The 20575-nt window shown below is 42.6% G+C and overlaps 1 protein-coding gene across 7 annotated transcripts in view; it reads left to right on the top strand.

The window, feature by feature from the left end:
- LOC140726278 (PDZ and LIM domain protein 5-like) overlaps positions 1–20575 on the top strand; it is a 247637-nt gene that overhangs the window by 144713 nt on the left and 82349 nt on the right. For 5 of the 7 annotated variants that reach the window (XM_073042445.1, XM_073042447.1, XM_073042448.1 and 2 more), the window contains exons 4-5: positions 9348–9390; positions 16392–16507. In XM_073042445.1, the coding sequence (XP_072898546.1) occupies positions 9348–9390; positions 16392–16507 (159 nt within the window). Of the gene's footprint in view, positions 1–9347; positions 9391–16391; positions 16508–18353; positions 18371–20575 lie in introns of all 7 variants that reach the window. The other 2 variants (XM_073042451.1, XM_073042450.1) reach the window with 1 other exon arrangement.

Raw genomic sequence — 20575 nt, 5'->3', positions numbered from 1 at the left:
GGTCAATTGATCTGATGGTCAGTGGGAAGCAACTGTGTTTGGCAGACATTTGGCCAAGAAATGGGCAAAAGGCCATTAATTAAAACATTATCCTGGCAGTCACAACTAGCAAACTTTGCTAACCTTACAGAAGAGACATTTGAAGTGGAGTGGGGACCCCCATTTCATTCATACAGTCTTTTCAATGGATTGAGACAAATGCACTTCCATTGTTCCTTCAGTTCTGGAATCGCGATGTTTGGAGGTAGATTTGCTGCATAACAGAATGGTAAAATTGGAATTAAAATTAATTATGTGATTAAATAGTCTGTGTTGCATCTGTATCCATTGATTGAAGACAATTAAAGGTTGGATGATTGTTTAGCAATGTAGGAAAGGGAGTGTTTAGTCTGTAGTTCACTGGTGTAAAAATTGCAGTTGCTACTAGTTACTGAGGTGGAATTGAAGCTGTTGTCTCCTGTTGTGCATGTGAGCGCTGCTTCAAGTCCATGCCAAGTTTGTGAAAAGCTTCCCATGTTTCAGTGATTTGGAACAAAGTGAATTGAACCCAACTGTTCTGACTGCTTCGTTTTTGAATACAGCCTTCAACGCTGGAGGATGCACAGAGCTCCCTTTAAGCAGAAGTGAAGTTGCCCACGAAAATAGGGGAAATATGTCCTTGTCCTGTCCGTTGAGTAATCTCTCCAGCCTTGGGTATCCCTGACTGTTGAAATGCGGATTAATGTTATTTTTAGGCTTAGCACATCAGGAGGAAGGAGCAGATTTTACATTTTTATAACGCTTTGGCAATGTCTGACACTAGAAAGGGAGATGATGCCTGTCCTGTTCCAATCAACAGCCTGTTTAGAAACAAGGAGCCTTGTAATGTCATATGTGTAAGAAGAAGAAAAGGCTCCTCACATAATCCTGCTTTTAGCTGCTCTTTTCCAGTTGTTTCCTGTCTCTTCCACTCCGTCCCACAGCCCCTTCCAGAAACAACATTCAGTTCCTTGGGGAGCTCCGCAGGGTCAGGCAGCATTTATGGAAGGATATGGACAGTCAGTGGTTCAGGTCGAGACCCCCCATCAGGGCTGACTACTTTGTGTATTGCTCTAAATCTCCAGCACCTGCAGCCTTTTGTCTGCAGTTTCTCTTTGAGTCTGCTTCAACCAGCCTTCAGGCCATGCCCTCCGAGTCTTATCAACTGATCTGTCTTTTGGTGGGAAACCAGAAGTAATTGGAGCTGCTTTTAAATATAGATTAGGACACCCCAGCAAAATATAGGAAAAAAAGTCCTTTCATAGTTTTTCCCTTTATCAGTAGTTCTGATGCTGTCCCTTGAGGGGTTTAGTAATGCATGCAATTACACTGGTACCTCACTTCCTGCTCCGGATGCATTCCCAGCAATGAGAGCACGAACGAGAATGGGTCATTGCAGTGATCGTTAAGATATGTTGCTTGATTTCTGGGAATCCGGTGCCAGTGCAGCACCCAACAGCCCCTGGCTCCAGCTACTTGAAAAGATGTGCCACTGATGCTGCCTTACGCAGGCAACCTGGTGGCAAACCGATAGTCAACAACTCCAGCTGCCCGTGAGGGCTGGGCTGGGCTGGGGCACGCACTGAGGTGTATGACTCGGGGCTGCACTCTTCCCCTGCCATTGCTTGAGGATGGCAGCATCTGCTCCCTGTGTGTTAGCAGACCACCTGGGTTCTGCAATCTCTCTTTCCTCTTCCTGCTGCCTTCCCCTCCCTTTATTTGCCTGAATTTCTCTCATCAGCCCAGAGGAGTCTCCATGGTAACAAGCGCAAGAAGCGGCATCAACAATTGAGCTGACCACTGGTGTGTACTTTGGCCCATCAAGTCTATACCAGCTCTGTCCCATTGTCCCCTCCCTCCCTCCCTTCATTTACTTCCCTGTAACTGATTCCCTCTCACATTCCCAAAACTTCTCTCCTGATTCTCCTGCCACTGATTTTCAGCAGGAGTAATATACGAGTTAACCAACTGATCCCCGTGTCTGAGATGTGACAACCTGTGTGGGTGAACGTGCAAATTCCATGCAGACAGTATTGCAGGTCGATATCGAGCCCAAGCAGCTGGAGCAGTGAGAAAGAAGTACTCTCAGTGCTGCATGTTCGAGTAAATCAGAATTAATTGTTTCTGCCAGAGTAAGGCTGATTTAATGAATATGCTGATTTATGGAAGTACAGTGGATTCTGGGTTAATTGGGCCTTTGGTTAATCGGAAGCCACTTATTTGGGACAACTCTTAAAGAACACAAACTAATCGAGAAAATTCCTGGGATTTCCTTTGTTTATTTGGGACACCATCTGGCTTAATTGGGGCAGGAAACTGATACTGAACAGGTTCTAACTAGCGTCAGTCACGCACACGAGCAGGGCTATTAGACGATAGACCTTGCTTAGAGCGAATGGCTTTTCAATGGTGTCAGGTGCATGTGTTTGTGCTGAAAAAGCAGTGATTCTTGTCAGGGACAGTAGGTGAGGAATAAGCAGCAAGACAATTCAGAACTGTTTTGCTCACTGTGGTTTTAAACATTCAAGCTCGAAGATGCCACTCATCTTGAATGGTGGGGTGTTATATGGGCAGGCAGGGTTTGAGGGTTGGCACAACATTGTGGGCCGAAGGGCCTGTAATGTGCTGTACTATTCTATGTTTTCTCTATGTTACAATGAAAATGAAGATTTGGAGGGTGCAATTGTGGATAGCATTATATGAAGGTAGCCCATTATCTACACAATGTGTCTGCGCTGATTTTGTTCATTGCATACACTGGATGAATTCCTCTGCCGATAACTGTTAGTAACTAATACACAGTGTTATAGTACTATTGGTAATATTATAATTTGTTATGTATTTCATTGAAATACATAACGTATTGCTTGTTTTGTCGTTTTTATACCTTTTTAACTATTTCCATGAAAATTCAGTGAATTGGGCCAGCTGCTTAATTGGGACAAAATATACTGGTCCTAATGTGTTCCAGTTAACTGGAATCCATTGTATATAAGAGCTGGACAAAGCATGAGAATGCAACAAACAAGATGCTGGGGGGATTCCAATCACAAACAGGAGAAAAACTGCAGATGCTGGAAATCTGAGCAACACACGCAAAATGCTGGAGGAACTCAGCAGGCCAGGCAGCATCTATGGAAAAGTGTGTCGTCGACATTTCGTGCCGAGACCCATTAGTAGGATTCCAGCATTTTGTGTGTCCATTTTCCTCCAGAAGTCTGTTTGACCTGTTGAACTCCTCCAGCATCTTGTTTGTCGATCCAGATTCCGGAATCTGCCGTCTCTTATGTCTCAGCAAGAATGCAGTTATACAGTAAATTATGATCTCAGTACATTAAATGAAAGCTGATTCATTGTTAACTCTTATATTAAAAAAATAAATGGATCAGTGCTCATCATTTTAAGCATATCAAAGACTACTGACAGTAGATAAAAGCTCCAGCATTGAAGAATATTAATCTCTGGCTAAAGTTCCAAATTTTAATGGCAATATGATAGTGTGAAATGGAGTTTCTTATTGGAACATTTAGTTCCAATGAGTCTTTCAGTCCCCTTCTTCTTCTTCCTCCAGGTTTTTCCAGATTTATGTGAATATTGCCAGGACTCGAGAGCCTGGGTTATAGTAGAGAACGAGTAGGCTAGGATTTCATTCCTTGGAACACAGAAGCGTGAGGGATAACATCATAAAATTTTGAGGGGCATCAATAGCACGAGTGTCCCCAGTCTTTTTCCCAGGGAAAGAAAGCTAAAAGAGGACGTTGGTCGATGATGAAGGGGTGTAAAGACTTGGAGAGGACCTGAGGGACAAATTCTTCTTACTGAGGATGGTGCATATATGAAATGAACTGCCAGAGAAAATAGTTGAAACAGGTACAGTAATGACATTAAAAAAAATTGCCGTTAAGTACACGAATAGGAGAAGGCTCGATCATTGTTGGCAAAATGTGGGTAAATGGGGCCAGATTAGATGGGCATCTTGATTGTCATAGACGAATTGGCCCGAAGGACCTGTTTCTATGCTGTTTGACTCTATTGATCTGCTTTTCCCTTTTAAGAACTATGTACGAATCACTTTCACACGTCTGCTTGAAAAATGCAAGGCACTTATAAAATATTTAGCCACCTCCAGTAAAAACCTTGTGAAATCCAAAGTATTTGACCATGTTTGTCGAAAGAATTTCTGCAATGCTTTACTGCTCCAGACACAAACCAAAAATACTTATTGAGGCGCGACCCAGAGTAAGTCTGCTTTCACCATGAAAAAGAATTACTTTCTTGAAAGGCATGGGATTGTATTGATGGATTCCCTGCCTTGTGGCCTCCTGTACCAGAGCCAAGAAAGTGTGTCCCAGAACACTTACAATCTTAGCGTTGCTTACTGTGAGTCTAAAACATCTGTGAAATGGTTCAACGTTTCAAGATACAGAAGCACTTTTTTTTAATGTCTTCAACACTGTAAATAAAACCTTTAGGCACCTTCACTTACTTCAGAATCTGAAACTGAAAATTAAAGGATCAATTTAAGAGGGAGCTCAAGGAGGAGAAGCAAAGGAATATGCTGCTGATGTTTTGGAGTGAGGTAGGGTTAACAGGGGCTTTCCATAGAGAGAAACAGGCATTTAGGCCAACTGACCCCACATCGACCGTTAAACAGCCACGTTACTTGCACTGAATTTACATAATCCAATTCTCTTCACCTTTTCATCAGCTTCCATAACTCTACCGCTCACTACGACAATTTGCAGATGAAATTCATGCCTTTCCCCACCCTGACTCTTCAGGATGCAACCCCCCCCCATGTGTGTTCAGATGGTGGAGATGAATGTAGTGGCATTGCTTTCTCTACCCGCTCTTGAGTCAGAATGCCTCTGTTGTGTCCATGAGCACATCTTGGCACTGCAATCCAGATGCTGTCTAATTTGGCCGCCGCGTGAAATTACCAACATCCTTCTGTTTTCCATAGTGATGGGATAGTTTAAGAAATAAAAGCAATATCCCCTGATTCTTCCTGCGCACATGTTGTTGAATTTAGCAACCAGTTTGATGTGAGCTTTTGGGGAACAAAAATCTGTTAACGCTCACAAACTGCAGGAGCAACTAACAGGCCAGGCAGCATCTATGGGAAAAAAGCACAATTGACGTTTCGGGCCAAAGCTCTTTGGCAGAACCAGAAAAAAAAACTGAGGAATAGATTTGAAATGTGGGGTGAGGAGAGAGAGGAAAACGTCAGGTGATAGGTGAAACTTGGAGAGGGAGGGCTGAAGCAAAGAACTCGGAAGTTGATTGGTGAAAGAGACAGAAGGCCATGGAAGAGAGGGTGGGGGGAAGGAGCACCAGAGGGAGGCAATGGATGGGCAAGGTGCTAACATGAGAGAGGGACAAGGGCGATTGGAAATGGTTGGTGGGGGTATTACTGGAAGTTTGAGAAATTCATATTCATGCCATCAGGTTGAAGGCTACCCAAACGGAATACAAAATGTTGTTCTTCCAACCTAAGTCTGGCCTTATCCTGACAATGGAGGAGGCCATGGATGGACATATGGGAATGGGAAGTAGAATTAAAATGGGTGGCAACTGGGAGATCCTGCTTGTTGTTGTGGACGGAGCATAGATGCTCGGTGAAGCGGTCTCCCAATCTACGTTGGGTCTCACCAGTATGCAAGAAGCCACACCGGGAGCACCGAATGCAGTATATGACCCCAACAAACTCAAGTTGTTATGGCCTTGCACCATATTGTCTGCCTACATTGTACTTTCTCTAACTGTAGCACTTTATTCTACACACTGCTGTTGTTTTGCCTCAATGCACTGTGCTAATGAAATGATGTTTATAGGCATCATCCAGAACAATGTTTTTTAAGCCTCAGGACATCTGACAATAATAAAGCAATTTACTTCAGAGAAGTATTTTATTTGTTGTAATGGAGTTTGGGACGTCTGGATATCATAAAAGATGCTATCAAATGCAAGACATGACGTTCTTCCCTGGGCTGTAAGCTTTCCCCGCAGACAACGCCTCCCATGCAAAGCAACCTGATCCACTTTGTATGGTGTCTATTTGGAAGCTTAAGTTTAAGCCTAAATCCCTGAGAGATTTGGCCTTCAATGTCCGCATTCTTACATTATTAAAAAGTAGTTGTTGATAGAGGAGACGGTGTGAGACTCTTGATCTCACATTCCACCTCGTCATGGTCTTACCATCTTCATGCACTGCTTATTCCCTATAACTGTAACATGATATTCTGCGTTTCCCTTGCATTACCTTGATGTGCTGATGTGATGACATGATCTATATGGATGGTATGCAACAAAAAGCTTTGCACTATATCTCATTAGATGTGACGATAATAGGCCAGTTCTCCACTTTTCTGAGTCAGGTTTGGGTTGGCAGTAAAGGAAAAACATTTAAATGATGCGCAGGAAGCAGAGGGAGATTTTGGACTAACTTTGCAGTAATGAGCCTTCGTGTAGAAGGAGAAGTGAAGGAACTGTTTGATGTATTAATCAATGAGAGCAGATCCAAGAATTGATTGGCTTTTTGGTACAGCTAGTAGGATTTCTGCCTCAAAGCTCTAACAACCCATGCTCAATTCTGACCACTGGTGCTGTGTGGAGTTTGCTTGTTCGCCTTGCAAGTTACCCTTAGGTGTGGACCTTGGGTTAACTGGCCTTTGTCCATGGTTGTGTAGGTGAGTGGTTGACCGTGGCTTTGAAGTTGAAGTTAGGGTACAGATCCAGTGGAGAGGTTGGTTTGGCATGAATTGGATGGGATATGGTGCCATGAGTTTTATCGTGATGGAGAATTTGGGAGGGGTTGAGGACTCCGGAGCAAGCAATGGAGTTAATGGCATAGATCCAATAAAGTGACATTAGATGTTTCCACTAACGGCTCTGACTTGTCTATGACTTGTACTCTTAATCACTGCAATCTCTGAATGAGCTGCCGACAAAATTCCTTCTCAATTTGTCTCTCTGAGCAGCAGCGATGCAGTGTTCCAGTGATGCATCTCGAGGCATTCTACAGATATTGTTGTTGGTAGATTACAGATGCTGTCAGAATGATCTGGTAGCTAGTGCTTCATGTGGAAGCAATTGATTTATTCAAACGACAAATGATCTGTTCCCTTGGCTTTGGAGTGAATCTTGAATTGAAATTCCCTCTGTATTTTTACTTAGATCCATCTGGAGATCGGTTGTGTGATTTAAAAAATAGAGGTATATGAGTATTAGTATGAGTATTCATATGGCATTGAAACACATCATTCAGCCTACAAAGTTCCCATGGAGCATCAAATATCCATTAACTATAATCACAATTTATTCTCCCCACATTCCCATCCACACCTCCAGATTTCACTGCTTACCTACACAATGGGAACAGCGTATCTTTGAGATTTCAGAAGAAGACCATAAGCCAGCAGCAGAATTAGTCATTCAGCCCATTGTGTCCGCTCCATCATTCCATCGTGGCTGATTTATTACTCTCTCAACCCCATTTTCCTGCCTATTCCCCTAACCCTTTGACATCCTTTCAAATCAGGGACCTATCTACCTCTGCTTTAAATATACCCAATGACTTGGCTTCCACAACCCTCTGTGGCAATGAATTTCACAGATTCACCAGCATCTGGCTGAAGAAATTCCTCATTTCTGTTCTAAAGGGACTTCCTTCTTTAGTCCTAGACTCTACAGTATAAGAAACCTCCTCTCCATAGCCACTCTATCAAAGCCTTTTAATATTTGATAGGTTTCAATGACACCCCCCCCCATCATTCTTCTAAACTCCAGTGAGTCATCAAACACTACTTCAATGTGCCTTTCATTCCCAAGATCATTCTTGGGGGCCTGACGAAAGGTCTTGGCCCGAAACGTCAACAGTGCTTCTCCCTATAGATGCTGCCTGGCCTGCTGCGTTCCACCAGCATTTTGTGTGTGTTGCTATCATTCTTGGGGATTTGTTGGAGTAAGATTTCGTATTTCTGAATTTCTTGGCGTAATTAGAGTATCTGTGCTCAGATCACACAGTCATTCAAAGAACGTAATGTAAGTCTTAATTCTACCTCAAACTATATTTCCCTCAAATCTCATTAATGTAATTGTTATTTTTATTATTTATTGTGTAAATTATGTGTAATATAAATTCATTTTATGTTTGTCGTAGTTCTAATGTACTGTGCTGCTGCTGCAGAAATCACATGCCCTTCCAACACTTCCTCTTCGCTATTTACAATTAAATAATAAAATATAAAAGGGTTAGATTATAAAAGGGTTATAACATTATAAAAAGGTTAGAAAGCAATGAGAAAGAGTCCTGTTCCCTTTGCAATGTCACCCGGGACACTGGTTGACTGATCCATGGGGATCAAAACATAGTTAGATTTACAGATGGAAGACCCTTCATAAGGTTCTTAGACCTGATCTCTATAACACTTCATACACCAGAAGCATTAACTCTGTTTCTTTTCCCACAGATGTTGCCACACCTGCTAAGTATCTCTAGCATTTTTTGTTGTTTATATATTTAAAGACTGGAAGTGTTGGGGGGGGGGGGGGCGGGTGCTGGAACTTGGGGACTGGAAGAGTAGTCCGAGAGCATTCACCACAACTTGAGTTCCCAGATGAGATGTTTCAAGTGCTGTTGATCCACGGACAAAGAGCCCGAAGGTGGGATTAATCTGAAGCTCATTTTAATTACAAAGCCTCCACCTATGCCATAAATTTAAAAAGATACTTGTTAAAGTTTTCTATTTTGCAGAAGTGAAGCCTGATTAGTTTGCTTTGATACATCTCAGGAAGGTGAAGAAATAATGTTCAAAATTCTGCCAGTCTGCAAAACTTGCAGTTGGTGAAAATTTACCTAATATTTAACTACTGTGAGCAATTCTGGTTGTCCATTATAAGAGGAATGTGGAGGCTTTGGGAAGGCGCACTGCGAGGATGAGGCCATGACTAGACAAATCTGGGTTGTTTTCTCTTGATTGTCAGAGGCTGAGGAGAGATCTGATAGAAGTTTGAGATTACGAGAAGCATAAAGACAGCCTCTTTTTTTTTGCCCAGTGTCAAAATGCCTGTTGTGGGAAGGCATGAGTTTGAAGTGATAGGAGATGAATTCAAAGGAGATACGCGAGGCAGGTTTTTTATGTATGGAGTGGTGAGTGCCTGGAATTGCTGGTGGATGCAGATATGACAGTGCCATTAAAGAGGCTGCTAGACGTGGATACGTAGAGACTGAAGGGATATGGATTGTGTGCAGACAGAAGTTCAGTTAAACATTGTGTTGGGATGATTCAGCAATGACTCACGATTACACCCATCCTTGTGTCTTACAGGGCCGCTCCTCCTCCTAAATCCGCCCCAACGACTGTTCAAAAGGTATGTGACTTGTTATGCAAGAGTAAGCACATCGGGATCCTCGTGCTTGCTTTCAGTTTTGGCCAATGACAACTAACCAGTCTCGGTGAATGCACGGCGAATGGACTTGCTGTAACCCCTGCTCACAGATTCATCTCTTTTGTATTGCACTGAAAAGCAGGAGGAAATGTATAAACATTTGACATTCCAACTGGAGTGAGTTGTTTCTGCAGTGTACGGTACTGCTGTGATTTTCTGAGCTGATTGTGTTGCATCCAGAGGTAAAAGTGGTAACACGGCATCTGATTTTACTGATGGCAAAAGTGGTGTTGAATGAAAATAGCTTGTTGTAAATATTGCAATTAGATGTCAGTCTTTCAGTTATATTCATAACGATCTACCACGCAGAAACAGGCTCTTATGACCAGCCGTCTACCACTTACTTTCACTATTCCTGCCGTTTAAATCACCTCAGATTCTCTCTCTCTCTCTCTCTCTCTCACACACACACACACACACACACACACACACACACACACACACACACACACACACACACACACACACACACACACACACACACACACACACACACACACACACACACACACACACACACACCACCCCCTTCACTGTATAGAAAATATTTACAGTGGGTAGTTAACCTCTCAGTTCTTGCATTTTGGGGTTGTGTGGAGAAACCAGAGCCCTTGGAGGGAGTTGAGGAAGTGTGCAACCCCCCCCCCCCCCCCCCACCTGAGGTTAGGGTTGAACCCAGGACGCTGGCATTATGAGGCAGCAACGCTACTAGCCAGACTACTGTTCGGCTGGTACAGTGGTAGCTGTCAGGGTAGTTGTGGGAGGACAGTGATCGTTGGGATAACTGACTGTCACATTGCCGCCCTCAGTAAGGGAGATGGGGATCCAGGTCAGTTTTGGGGATTATGCAAAATCACTTGTAAAAGTGGTGTGGTTAAAGTAATCAAAAGCTTTCTCTTCAACCAAGTTGCTAGAGGCTGGATAAAAATCCTTTAGCAAGCTGATCAATGCGTTCAACAACTTCCGATCAGGACAATAAACTTGTCTCTGAGCAATGCTTACAATGCTGTAAGGTAGAACCACCCTCCCTTTTGGCTACATAATGCCAGCTGACAGGATGCAAAAAACAAACTACCAACCAGCAAAGGGAATACTTTAATTTAGGTTTCGGATTCTGCAGCCAATGTTGCCACATTAGAATGGTGACAACACTTTTCTGCTGTGCAACATTCGGAACATTGCAATCATTTTAAAAAAAATTAATGGATAGAAAGATTTATGTTTTTGTTGGGATTTTAAAAAAATCTCTGAAGCGTTAAGTGTGTTCAGAGAGAGAGTGTTTAGTCTCTTTAATTTGGGTGTGTGGAAAAATTGAAGCTCCTTCCTTAATTTTAATGTTTAAATGATGGAAACTTCCCTGGACCTCTTTACCATTTTCCTGCATTAGTGGAAGTGGTATATAATTCCTGCTGTAATTTACAGTGTAGAATCTGCAATTAACACCGCTGCACTGCACTTTGTATCTACAGTACTGTGTGAAAGTCTTAGGCACATATATAGCTAGACTTTCGCACGGAACAGTAGTAATTTTATGTATTGCACTTTACTGCTATTACCACACAAAAAACAAATTTCATGACGTGTGAGTAATCAAAAGCCTGATTCTGATATGGGTCTCTATTGTGGGCTGAGAGTGGGAATGGGGCAGGGAGAGGGGGTAGAAGAAGAGGGGACAGTGGGAAACACTAGAGAGATGTTTTGTAATGATCAATAAGCCAATCGTTTAGAATCAAGTGACCTTGCCTGGTGTCTCAGGGCTGGGTGTGTCTGCATGGTGCCACACCCAGCCTCTGGCACTCCTTCTCTGCCCCCCGACCCACACCCCGCTCACAGCACTCGCCGTTGCTATACCCAATATACTTTGCTCCCACTAGATTTATAAATGTGCTCTTGCTCCAAGTTGACAAATACAGCACTGTGTGGAAGCCTTAGAAACTCTAGCGATATATATGTGCCACAGTGCTGTATAACAATGTACTGCACAATTCGTTTTGCACCTTTGTACTACCTCGATGTATTTGTGTATAGAATGATCTGTCAGGGTGACATCAAAACAAAAGCTTTTCACTGTCTGTTGATTCCTGTAACAATAATGAACCAACTACTAATTGCCTCCAGTGTTCTGGGTGGAGAATCCCAGTGATTCTTCTGCAAGGAGGTACTCCTCCTCCCAGTTATAAATGACTGTGCCCCAACCTGAAAACTATAATGCCTAGTTCTAGTCTCTTCCAGAAGTGAAAGCATTTCAACGTCTATCCTGTTATGCCGACCCCGCTATGTTTCAATAACCCTAATTCTTCTGAACTCCAGGGAGATGAAGTTTCTTTAACTGCTGTTGATAGGACAAGCCCTCTCATCTGTTTTAACAACAGATAATCCAGCTGGGAAGGTGGAAGGGTCTACAATGGAGATAGATTGTACTCTTAATGACCCTACTGCAGAATGTCATTACATTGCAAAAGCCAGGCTGGTTATATATGGTGCTAACATATTGCTGAAGATATTGGCTGAGACAGAGTGTTTCAGTTATGAGGGAAAACTTCAAAAAGTGGGTTTGTTTTCCTTGAGCGGAGGATGCTGAGGGATTGGTAAAGGTGTACAGAATAATGAGCGCTGTGTCTAGGGTCAGTACAAAGGGTTTTCCCTAGCAGTAGTGAAGGTGTACAGGATCAAAGGGCATAAGGGAAAAGTGATGTAGACAGGATTTGTTGATGAATTTCTTAATGCAGAGGATGATCAACACCTGAACACACTGCCTTAGAGAGTGGTCTGAACAAGTACTCTCACAACATTATGGACAAGCACGTGAGTCACCCAGGCATAGTTGGTTATAGAGAAAGAGCTGGTAAATGGGATTAGTATAGATGGTTGGCATTAACATGGTGGACCCAAAAGCTTGCTTCACTGCTGTGTGAATCTATTTAATAAGACATGGGAGATAATCTTGCATTTATATAGCACCTTTTTTAAACATCCTACATTCACACCTTTTTCGAAGTACGGCCAATATTATTATCTCAGAACATAACAGCCAGTTTGCCACAGCAAGCTCCCATAAATACCAAAGTGGTATGATGGCTAAGAGATAAATTCTGGAACGAACTTCCATACACTTCAGCAAGCACCATTGGCACAAGGAACGGTAGATCGTGATTTTGATGACACTGCCGATTGTGAATCTCTTCCTCAGGATTGTGGAAGTTCACTCTGCCAAGGAGGGCAGGCGACTTGAGGTGTGATTGGTTTCTAATTCCTGGTGGCTGTTCCATTAAGAATCCTGGTTGTAAAATAGTTTTAGCAATGCTGGGAATGCTCTCAGTGTGCCCTGTTCTCTGGGGAAAATTGCAGATTAAGTGATTGCAGAAATGTACTTCATCTGGTTTCAAAATTAAATCTTTCATTCTCCCAAAAATAAATGTAAGGGGTTATAACAGTTTTGCAGCAAACCATTTGCAGGTGTAATCATTCCTAAGTATAGTAATTTCCCACGTCTTTCAATCGGAATGTGCATGACCTGTTCTATTTCTTATTCTCTCCCATTCTTCATCTCCCTCCTCTTGCTCTCATGTGCATCCTCACTCTCACCATTTCTCTTTGGACTTACTGACTCTCTGGTACATGTTCTGTCTTTGCATTTGTGTTCTCTCACACACCATTTTCTGTCCTTGCATTCATGTTCTCTCTCTGCCCCCCCCCCACCACTCTCCCCTCCATTTAAAAAAATATAATATTCCTTATTTAGCCAGCTCATTGAAAGGGGAAGCATTTATTGCCCTTGAAGAGACAGTGGTGAAGCAGCATCTACGGCCTCATGCTGTAGTTTGTTGGAACTGCGGTTAAGACTACAACCGCTGACTGTTTGAACATCAGGACTAGAGAGGACCAGGAAGACAGATTTTTTCCCGGGAAAGAAGTACTGAACCAGATATTTTATATATTCCAGTCATGTCATAGTCACTTTTCCTGATGTTTTCAATCTAGATTTGATTATCTAACTGAATTTAAATCAGATGATCTTGTGCCTCTGGGTCTCTGTGTCATTCGTCCAATGTGATGACAATGATACTGCTGTTCTCTCCAGCCTGCACCAATAGCATTTGGGAGAATGGGAGTCTGGACTCAAGGATGTGACAATCAGCTCCTTCATCCTTTTCTGCAAAGCATATCTATTCTCCTACTTTCTCCATTGTTTTCATGACCATTAAATGTACAACCTGACTGGTTGCATCACAGCCTGGTATAGAAACACCAATCCAATGTAAACCTGTTTCTAAGTTGGAGAAAAAAACTATAAATGTTGGAAATCAAAAAATAAAAAATTCTGAAAATATTCATCAGGTCAAGCTGTAGCTGTGGAAGAGAAACACGGGTTTTGTGTTTTGGTTTGAAGAGGTTTTATCAGACCTATTTTTAATCCTGAAACATTAGCTCTGTATCTCTGGATGATCTGGATGACGGAATTGATATCTTTATGGCCAGGTTTACGGACGGTACAAAGAGAAGCAGCAGGGTAGGTAGTGTGATGATTCTAGGAGTCGGTATAGTTTGAGAGAATCAGCAAAGAAATGGCAGATGGAATTCAGTGTGAGGAAGTGTATTGCCATTCATTTTGTTCGGAGAAATAAAGGTCAAGATGGGGAGCAAATTCAGAAATCTGAGCTGCAGTGGGACTTGGGAGCCCTGATGCAGGATTCCCTCAAGGATAACTTGCAGGTTGATTCAGTAGTAAGGAAGACAAATGCAACGCTAACGTTCATTTTGAGTGGCCTAAGATACAAACGCAAGAATGTAATGGTGAGACTTTGTAAGGCATTGGTCAGATCAGTTTTGCAGTATTGTGAGCAGTTTTGTGCCCCGATTCTAAGGAAAGATGTGCTGGCTCTGGAGAGGATCAGAAGAGGTTTACAAGAATGATCCCAGGGATGAAAGGGTTAATGGATGAGGAACATTTGATGGCCCTGAGCCTGTAATGGCCAGAGTTTAGAAGGGTGAGAGGGATCTCATAAAAACCTACCAAATAATGAAAGTCCTGGATGAAGTGGATGTGGTGAAGATATTTCCGATAGTGGAAGAGTCTAGGACCAGAGGGCACAGCCTCGGTAAAAGGATCTCCCTTTAGAACAGATTTGAGGAGGAATTTCTGTAACTAGAGGGGGATGAATTGTGGAATTCACTGCCACAGATGGCCATGGAGAGCAAGTCATTGAGTATTTTTAAAGCAGAAGTTGATGCATTCTTGTAAGAGTGTTAAAGGTTATAGGGAGAAGGCTGGAGGGGAAATACATGAGCCATGATCGAATGACAGTGTGGACTCAGTGGGCTGAATGGCCTTAGTCAGCTCCTATGTCTTGTGGTAATCTGACCTACTGAGTACTTCCAGCATTTCTATAAACGTTTATGTGTCAGTCTTGGAATTTTTGGTTGCCTCAGTCTCAAATTTTTGGTAGAGAATTTCTGATTTACTTTCTTCCGTAAAGGAGACCTTCATGATGTCAGACCTCAGCAGCCTGCTTCCTGTTTCAGTATTATTCCACCTTGTGGAATCTGACAGATAAGATATTGTTTATTTTCTGTCTTGTCCTTTCTCCATATCCAAACTCTTAACTATCCAACCATTAAAATTTGTACCCAGTCATCACAACTGATTCAACTTTGTGTGTGTGTGTGTGTGTGTGTGTGTGTGTGTGTGTGTGTGTGTGTGAGAGTGTGTGTGAGTGAGTGTGAGTGTGTGTGTGTGTGAGTGTGTGTGTGTGAGAGTGTGTGAGTGTGTGTGTGTGTTTTAGATGAGCATTGTTTCAGGTATATGCAGGGTTTTGCTTCACTGCCATCAGTAAAATCTAATTTGCTTTTTGCAAAAAATTTTGAAGTTACTAATACAGCGCCAGTACTGGACACTCATGATACCACACACCGTGAATGTCACTTGTGTGCACAGAAGGTGAAAGCACATTTCCAGTGGCCATCAGTGTGTTCCAGGGAAAACTATGCAGGCTGTTGTCATTGATAATTATCGCTGAAACTCTGATTAACCCTTTCAAGACTTGCCTTTATCCTAACAGGGCTCCTGAATCTATGACATGGTCAATACGAGTCAAAAACTATTGCTACAAAATTACGAAAGATAGTTTATAATTAATTTGTGTTTTAATGCCAGTTAAATCATTTATTAAATTGGATTCTCATCAATGCCCAAATCTATCAACCTCATGGAGACACAGAGATTCCAAATGCCGGAATCTGCAGCAACGCGCAAGAAGCTGGATGAACTGGGCAGGTCAGGCAGCATCTACAGAGGGAAAAGGACAGTTGATGTTTTAAGTTGGGATGCTTCATCTGGACCAGATGGGTAAATGGGATGAGGTTGGTGGGTAGCGTAGTCACCACGAAAGGCCTGTTTGCATGCTGTATTACTGTGTGACTTCATGACACATAAGCTTTGTGTCGGAATAACATCAGTGCAATTACCGAGTAGAGTTTTTAGCCTGCATAGTTTTCCGGGAACATCTCCAATGGAACTCCACATTGCATGAGTTTTGTTTTGCATGTGTCGTGTGTGTTTAACTTGTGTTTTTTGCCCCCTTGCTCAGGATGAGTCCAGAGAACATACAATCCCTGTTGCATCCATCGCTCCTATGGCCCTAAAGGCCCCACCGGCAGCCAGCTCCGCCTACAATAAGACTGCTCGGCCTTTTGGTGCTTCGTCATCCCCAAGGGTCTCGCCTGCCCCCTTTGTCCCTGCTTCGTCACCCCTCACTCAGCCGCCGCCTCCGTCACTGGCATCCACTGTCCATCCCTCCCCCACTCCTCAGTCGGATTCTCCTCAGCACGTGCATGCCAGTGTCAAAGTTGGCACCAATGGGCGCTCACCACCGGTAACTGCTGCCAAATCGCCAGTAACCTCATCCGTTAATGTCCCACGGCAGCCCAGGGCGTACAACACGCCCATAAACCTCTACTCCTCTGACAATGCCTTTGAGGTGGCAGAGGGACAGAAGAGAGGACTGAGAGATGGCCAGAGTGATGCCAAGCCGCAAAATGGGTAGGTGGCTCCCTGTGAACCTTCTCTGCTGGATCAAGAAGCAAGCGGCACACACTTGATGCTAACATTCTGCCCCTGTATTGGGTGAGTTGCCAACTCACCTGGTTACCACCACACTGAGAGGTCCCAGTAGTCTCATGATTTGGATTCTGTCACACAAACAGGGGTAATCTTTATCTTTTAGTTATGTTGCCATAATAACATGTTAGGCAAGTCTAACACATGCAAAATATTGGAGGATCTCAGCAGGTCAGGCAGCACCTGTGGAGGGGAATAAACAGTTGACGTTTTGGACTAAGACCCTTCTTCGGGAAGAAGGAGTGGGGAGGGGTGGAGTACAAGCTCTCAGGTGATAAGTGAGACCAGGCAAGAGAGAAGGTGGGTGGCTGAGGGATGGAGAGGTGGATGAAATGAGAACATAGTGCATCTAGAGCCCTGATTTATTTTAATGGGCCAACTATTGTTTCTGGCTAGGCCATAGACTTTGAATGGAATTCATCGAGGGTTATCACTTAAGAGTGAAACACAGTTTGGTTTCTTGAAAGTTTCTGCTTTTGAGGTTTTCCATTGCTTAGGAATCAGAAAAATATGTGGAAATCACTTCCAAAGAGACAAAGGTTCAGGTAATGCTGTGTGAATAATTAGTGAGCTCTTTCAAAGAGCTGTCTCTGGAGATGGGTGAACAGTGGTTGGATGGTTTGGAGGAGGTTCAGCCCTGCACATTTAGTTGCATAGCACCCTCTGTGTGACAGATCACATTGAGGACATCTGCTTGGTGAGACATCCCAAGCATTGACCCCTTGACCCTTGAGGGTAACGTGGAGCAGTGTGCTGAACTTTTAGGACAGGGTGCAGCAGTACACCATTCAGAAACTAGTTTTCTTTTTGATAATTTGGCCTCTAAACACACATGCAGAGAAGAATTAGCACTGGAGAAATTTTCTTTCACTCTGTCAGAGAGGTGCTTTAGAATCTTGCTCTGCACCCCAAGTGGAAATTTAATGGGGGAAGTTTTTTTGGGGGGGGGGAAGGCATTTTCTGAAGAATTTAAGTTTATTTCATTTCACATCTTGTTCTCAGATGGTGAATCTATGTTGCAAACAATCTGCTTAGCCAAGACAAAATTTGATGCTGTTGAAATGTTACTGCTGTGGTAACTGACTTGCCCCTATATATAGTCCAGCTTGGGTAACTGTATCTGGCTACCTTCTACCTGCTAACATAGCCATGAGCTTTTGGACTGATTTCAGCAGCTAAGCAAGAGAACTGGTTCAACTCGTAATGAATTATACTTAACTATGAATTCAGGATCATCCAGAGGCCATTGCCATTATTGGTTAAATGATATTACAGGGCATATATAAAATATTTATATTACTCCTTTCTAATAGTTATAGATTAGACCACCATTTTCTAGAGTTGAAGAATTTTAGTGTAGTATCCTCTGGTACTTCTGTAGAACTTATGCAATATTTTGCATGTACTGCGAATGCTTGCACACAGTATCTGCTTAGAGAGAACACTTCAAGACATTATTACCTTTGTTTGTGTGACATTTTGTAAAACTACTTTACTCATGTTTCACAACAAAAAAAAAACTCCTGCTTTGATTTTGAGAAGAGATTGATCTAATTTTTAACTCTGCCGTAACCTGTGTGTCAAGGCTCACGTCAGTGCATGAAATTGCCGCTTGCTTGTTTCGGGAGTGGTCAGGACAAGCCTCATGACAACCCACTCGAGGCTGTTCACCCAGCATCACCCTTATCTTGAGGCTTGGACTGACAAAACAGAAAATCAAATGCTATATGCTTAATGATGAAAAGTAATCTTTCTCTTTCTCTTTCAGGGACAAGTTGTATCCAAGTTAGTGGCCATTTTACTGTTGCGTGGTGATTTACAATTTCTGTGTCTGGCATGCATTGTTCCCTTGCAGGGACTGACTCCATACAAAGTGCTGCTCTCAGCTCTCACTTTGTGATGGGCCATCTATATGCAAGGGCATGTTGGAAGTTCGCTGGGTGTGATGGGCTGACATCACTGTCCAGTGGGAGGGAGTTGGGTGCACTTGCATTGCACGAGAACTAGCCTGCATTTTTTTTCTGCTTCACTGATGCTCAAAAGCGTGTATTGCATAAGGAAGTGAAGTTTGCCAAGGAGCTGGGTTCATTAAACCTGATCATCACTGCAAGCAGATGGATTAACCCTAAATTTGCCCTCCTTTATGTCAAAAAGAAATCCCTCAGTAGAGGTTTTATTGAGGCTTTTTTCCAGCCGGGTCCTTTTACTTGGGAGTAAATCATCTCAAGTCGAGTGCATGGTTTATGACTTTTGTAAACTTAGGAAGTTAATGAAACGCATGGTATTTTATGGTGAGCATTAAAACTTGAATTGCTATTTTGCAAATGTTATTCCTGTAAAGAAATTTGCAGTCTTTGCACTACTAAATATTCAAAGAGTGAAAGGGATCAACGGATCTCTTGAAAAGCAGTTCTCAAGAGCTGCTTCTTGTAAGAATATCCCTTCTTAATTGCGTGCAAGGAAAATTAATCTTCAGTCCCCAGGGAGTGTATTTGAGTGGTAGTTGTAAGGAACTGATACAATGACATTTTGGCTACATCTGCTTGCAACTAAACAAATATTATGATATATTTCATAATACAGCCGTGCAATTAATATTCTGCCAAGATAAATTTCTTGTGCAAAAGGCTGTGAAATTTAATTACTTCAATCTTTCTGACTGGTTCATGACAATGTGCAGCTTGATTCTCACTGTCTTTGCTGCCTGCTGTTCTGTTGTAGGAGCAGATAAAAGAAATGTCCGATTAACTCGTGCATCGACCCTCTCAGAAGTCATTGCAGGGAAAGAGTTGTGCTGGGGGGGGGGGGGGGTGATAAAGAACAGGAAAATCCGTGTGGATTAGAGAAGAGAGTGAGAAGGGGAAGGAGAGCAGTGCGAGTTGGGGGAGACCAATGCTGTATAAATCTGTGAGATAGTGATATCTTAGTCACCATTTTTGAAACTGTCTTAACCAACTGTATTTAAATTTCAAAGCCGTCGTGACAGAATTTGAACATCTCTCTGAATCAATTCTTCAGTTGTGTAACTGTTAAGTTATCTCTTTGCCCAAATTTAATTTTTCACCAAGCTCTTGTATTTCCATGTTGTGCTTTCACATAAACCATGGAGTTTAAAGATGGACTCTAGGGTACATAATTTTTAGCCCTTCTCTGATCTAAGCATCATTATTTGCCCCCTCAATTAATTTGCAGTTGGTGTGATTGCCTTTGCCTGGCTTACTAACCACACAGGTCACAAGTTGAACTAGCTAAGCCCCAAATAAGTCAAACCCGGCTTGTGGGCCACGTTGCTGAAGCTATCGAGTGCTGAAGTAACAGACTCAGAGGTTCAGATTGCAAGATTTAGTCAGGCATAAAGTACAATACACAGAAGTTTAGAATTCCATAAATGCAAACTTAGTGCTTCCAAAGATTTCTGCATTCTTGCTCCTCAGGTATTTTAATGTCAGAACATTTGTTTGCTTGCATTTTTATGCCATTTCTTTTCTCCCAGCTTTTTCCATAATCCTTATCCAAAACTTCCCTATGTTTGTCACCAAATACATTACCACTTGACCATCTCCATATCCTTGCTTGGATCTTTCATTTGGTCCATCTCACTATTGAATTAGCACTCAAAGAAACATACAAAACCTACAGCACAATACAGGTCTTTCGGCCCACAAAACTGTGCCAAACCTGAGAAATTACCTAGGGTTACCCATAGCCCTCTATTTTTCTGAGCTCCATATACCTGCCCAGGAGTCTCTTAAAAGACCTTATCACATTTGCCTCCACCACTGTTGCCGGCAGCCCTTACCACACACTCACCACTCTCTGCATATAAAAAAAAACTTACCCCTGATACCTCCTCTATACCTACTTTCAAGCACCTTAAAACTGTGCCCTCTTGTGTTAGCAATTTCTGACTATCCATACGATCATTGCCTCTCATCATCTTGTACACCTCTATCAGGTCACCTCTCATCCTCTGTCTCTCCAAGGAAAAAA

This window comes from Hemitrygon akajei, chromosome 4, assembly GCF_048418815.1.
Source record: "Hemitrygon akajei chromosome 4, sHemAka1.3, whole genome shotgun sequence".
NCBI lineage: Eukaryota > Metazoa > Chordata > Chondrichthyes > Myliobatiformes > Dasyatidae > Hemitrygon > Hemitrygon akajei.
Note: the sequence above shows the minus strand (reverse complement) of the source record. Positions and strands in the feature narration are given on the sequence as shown.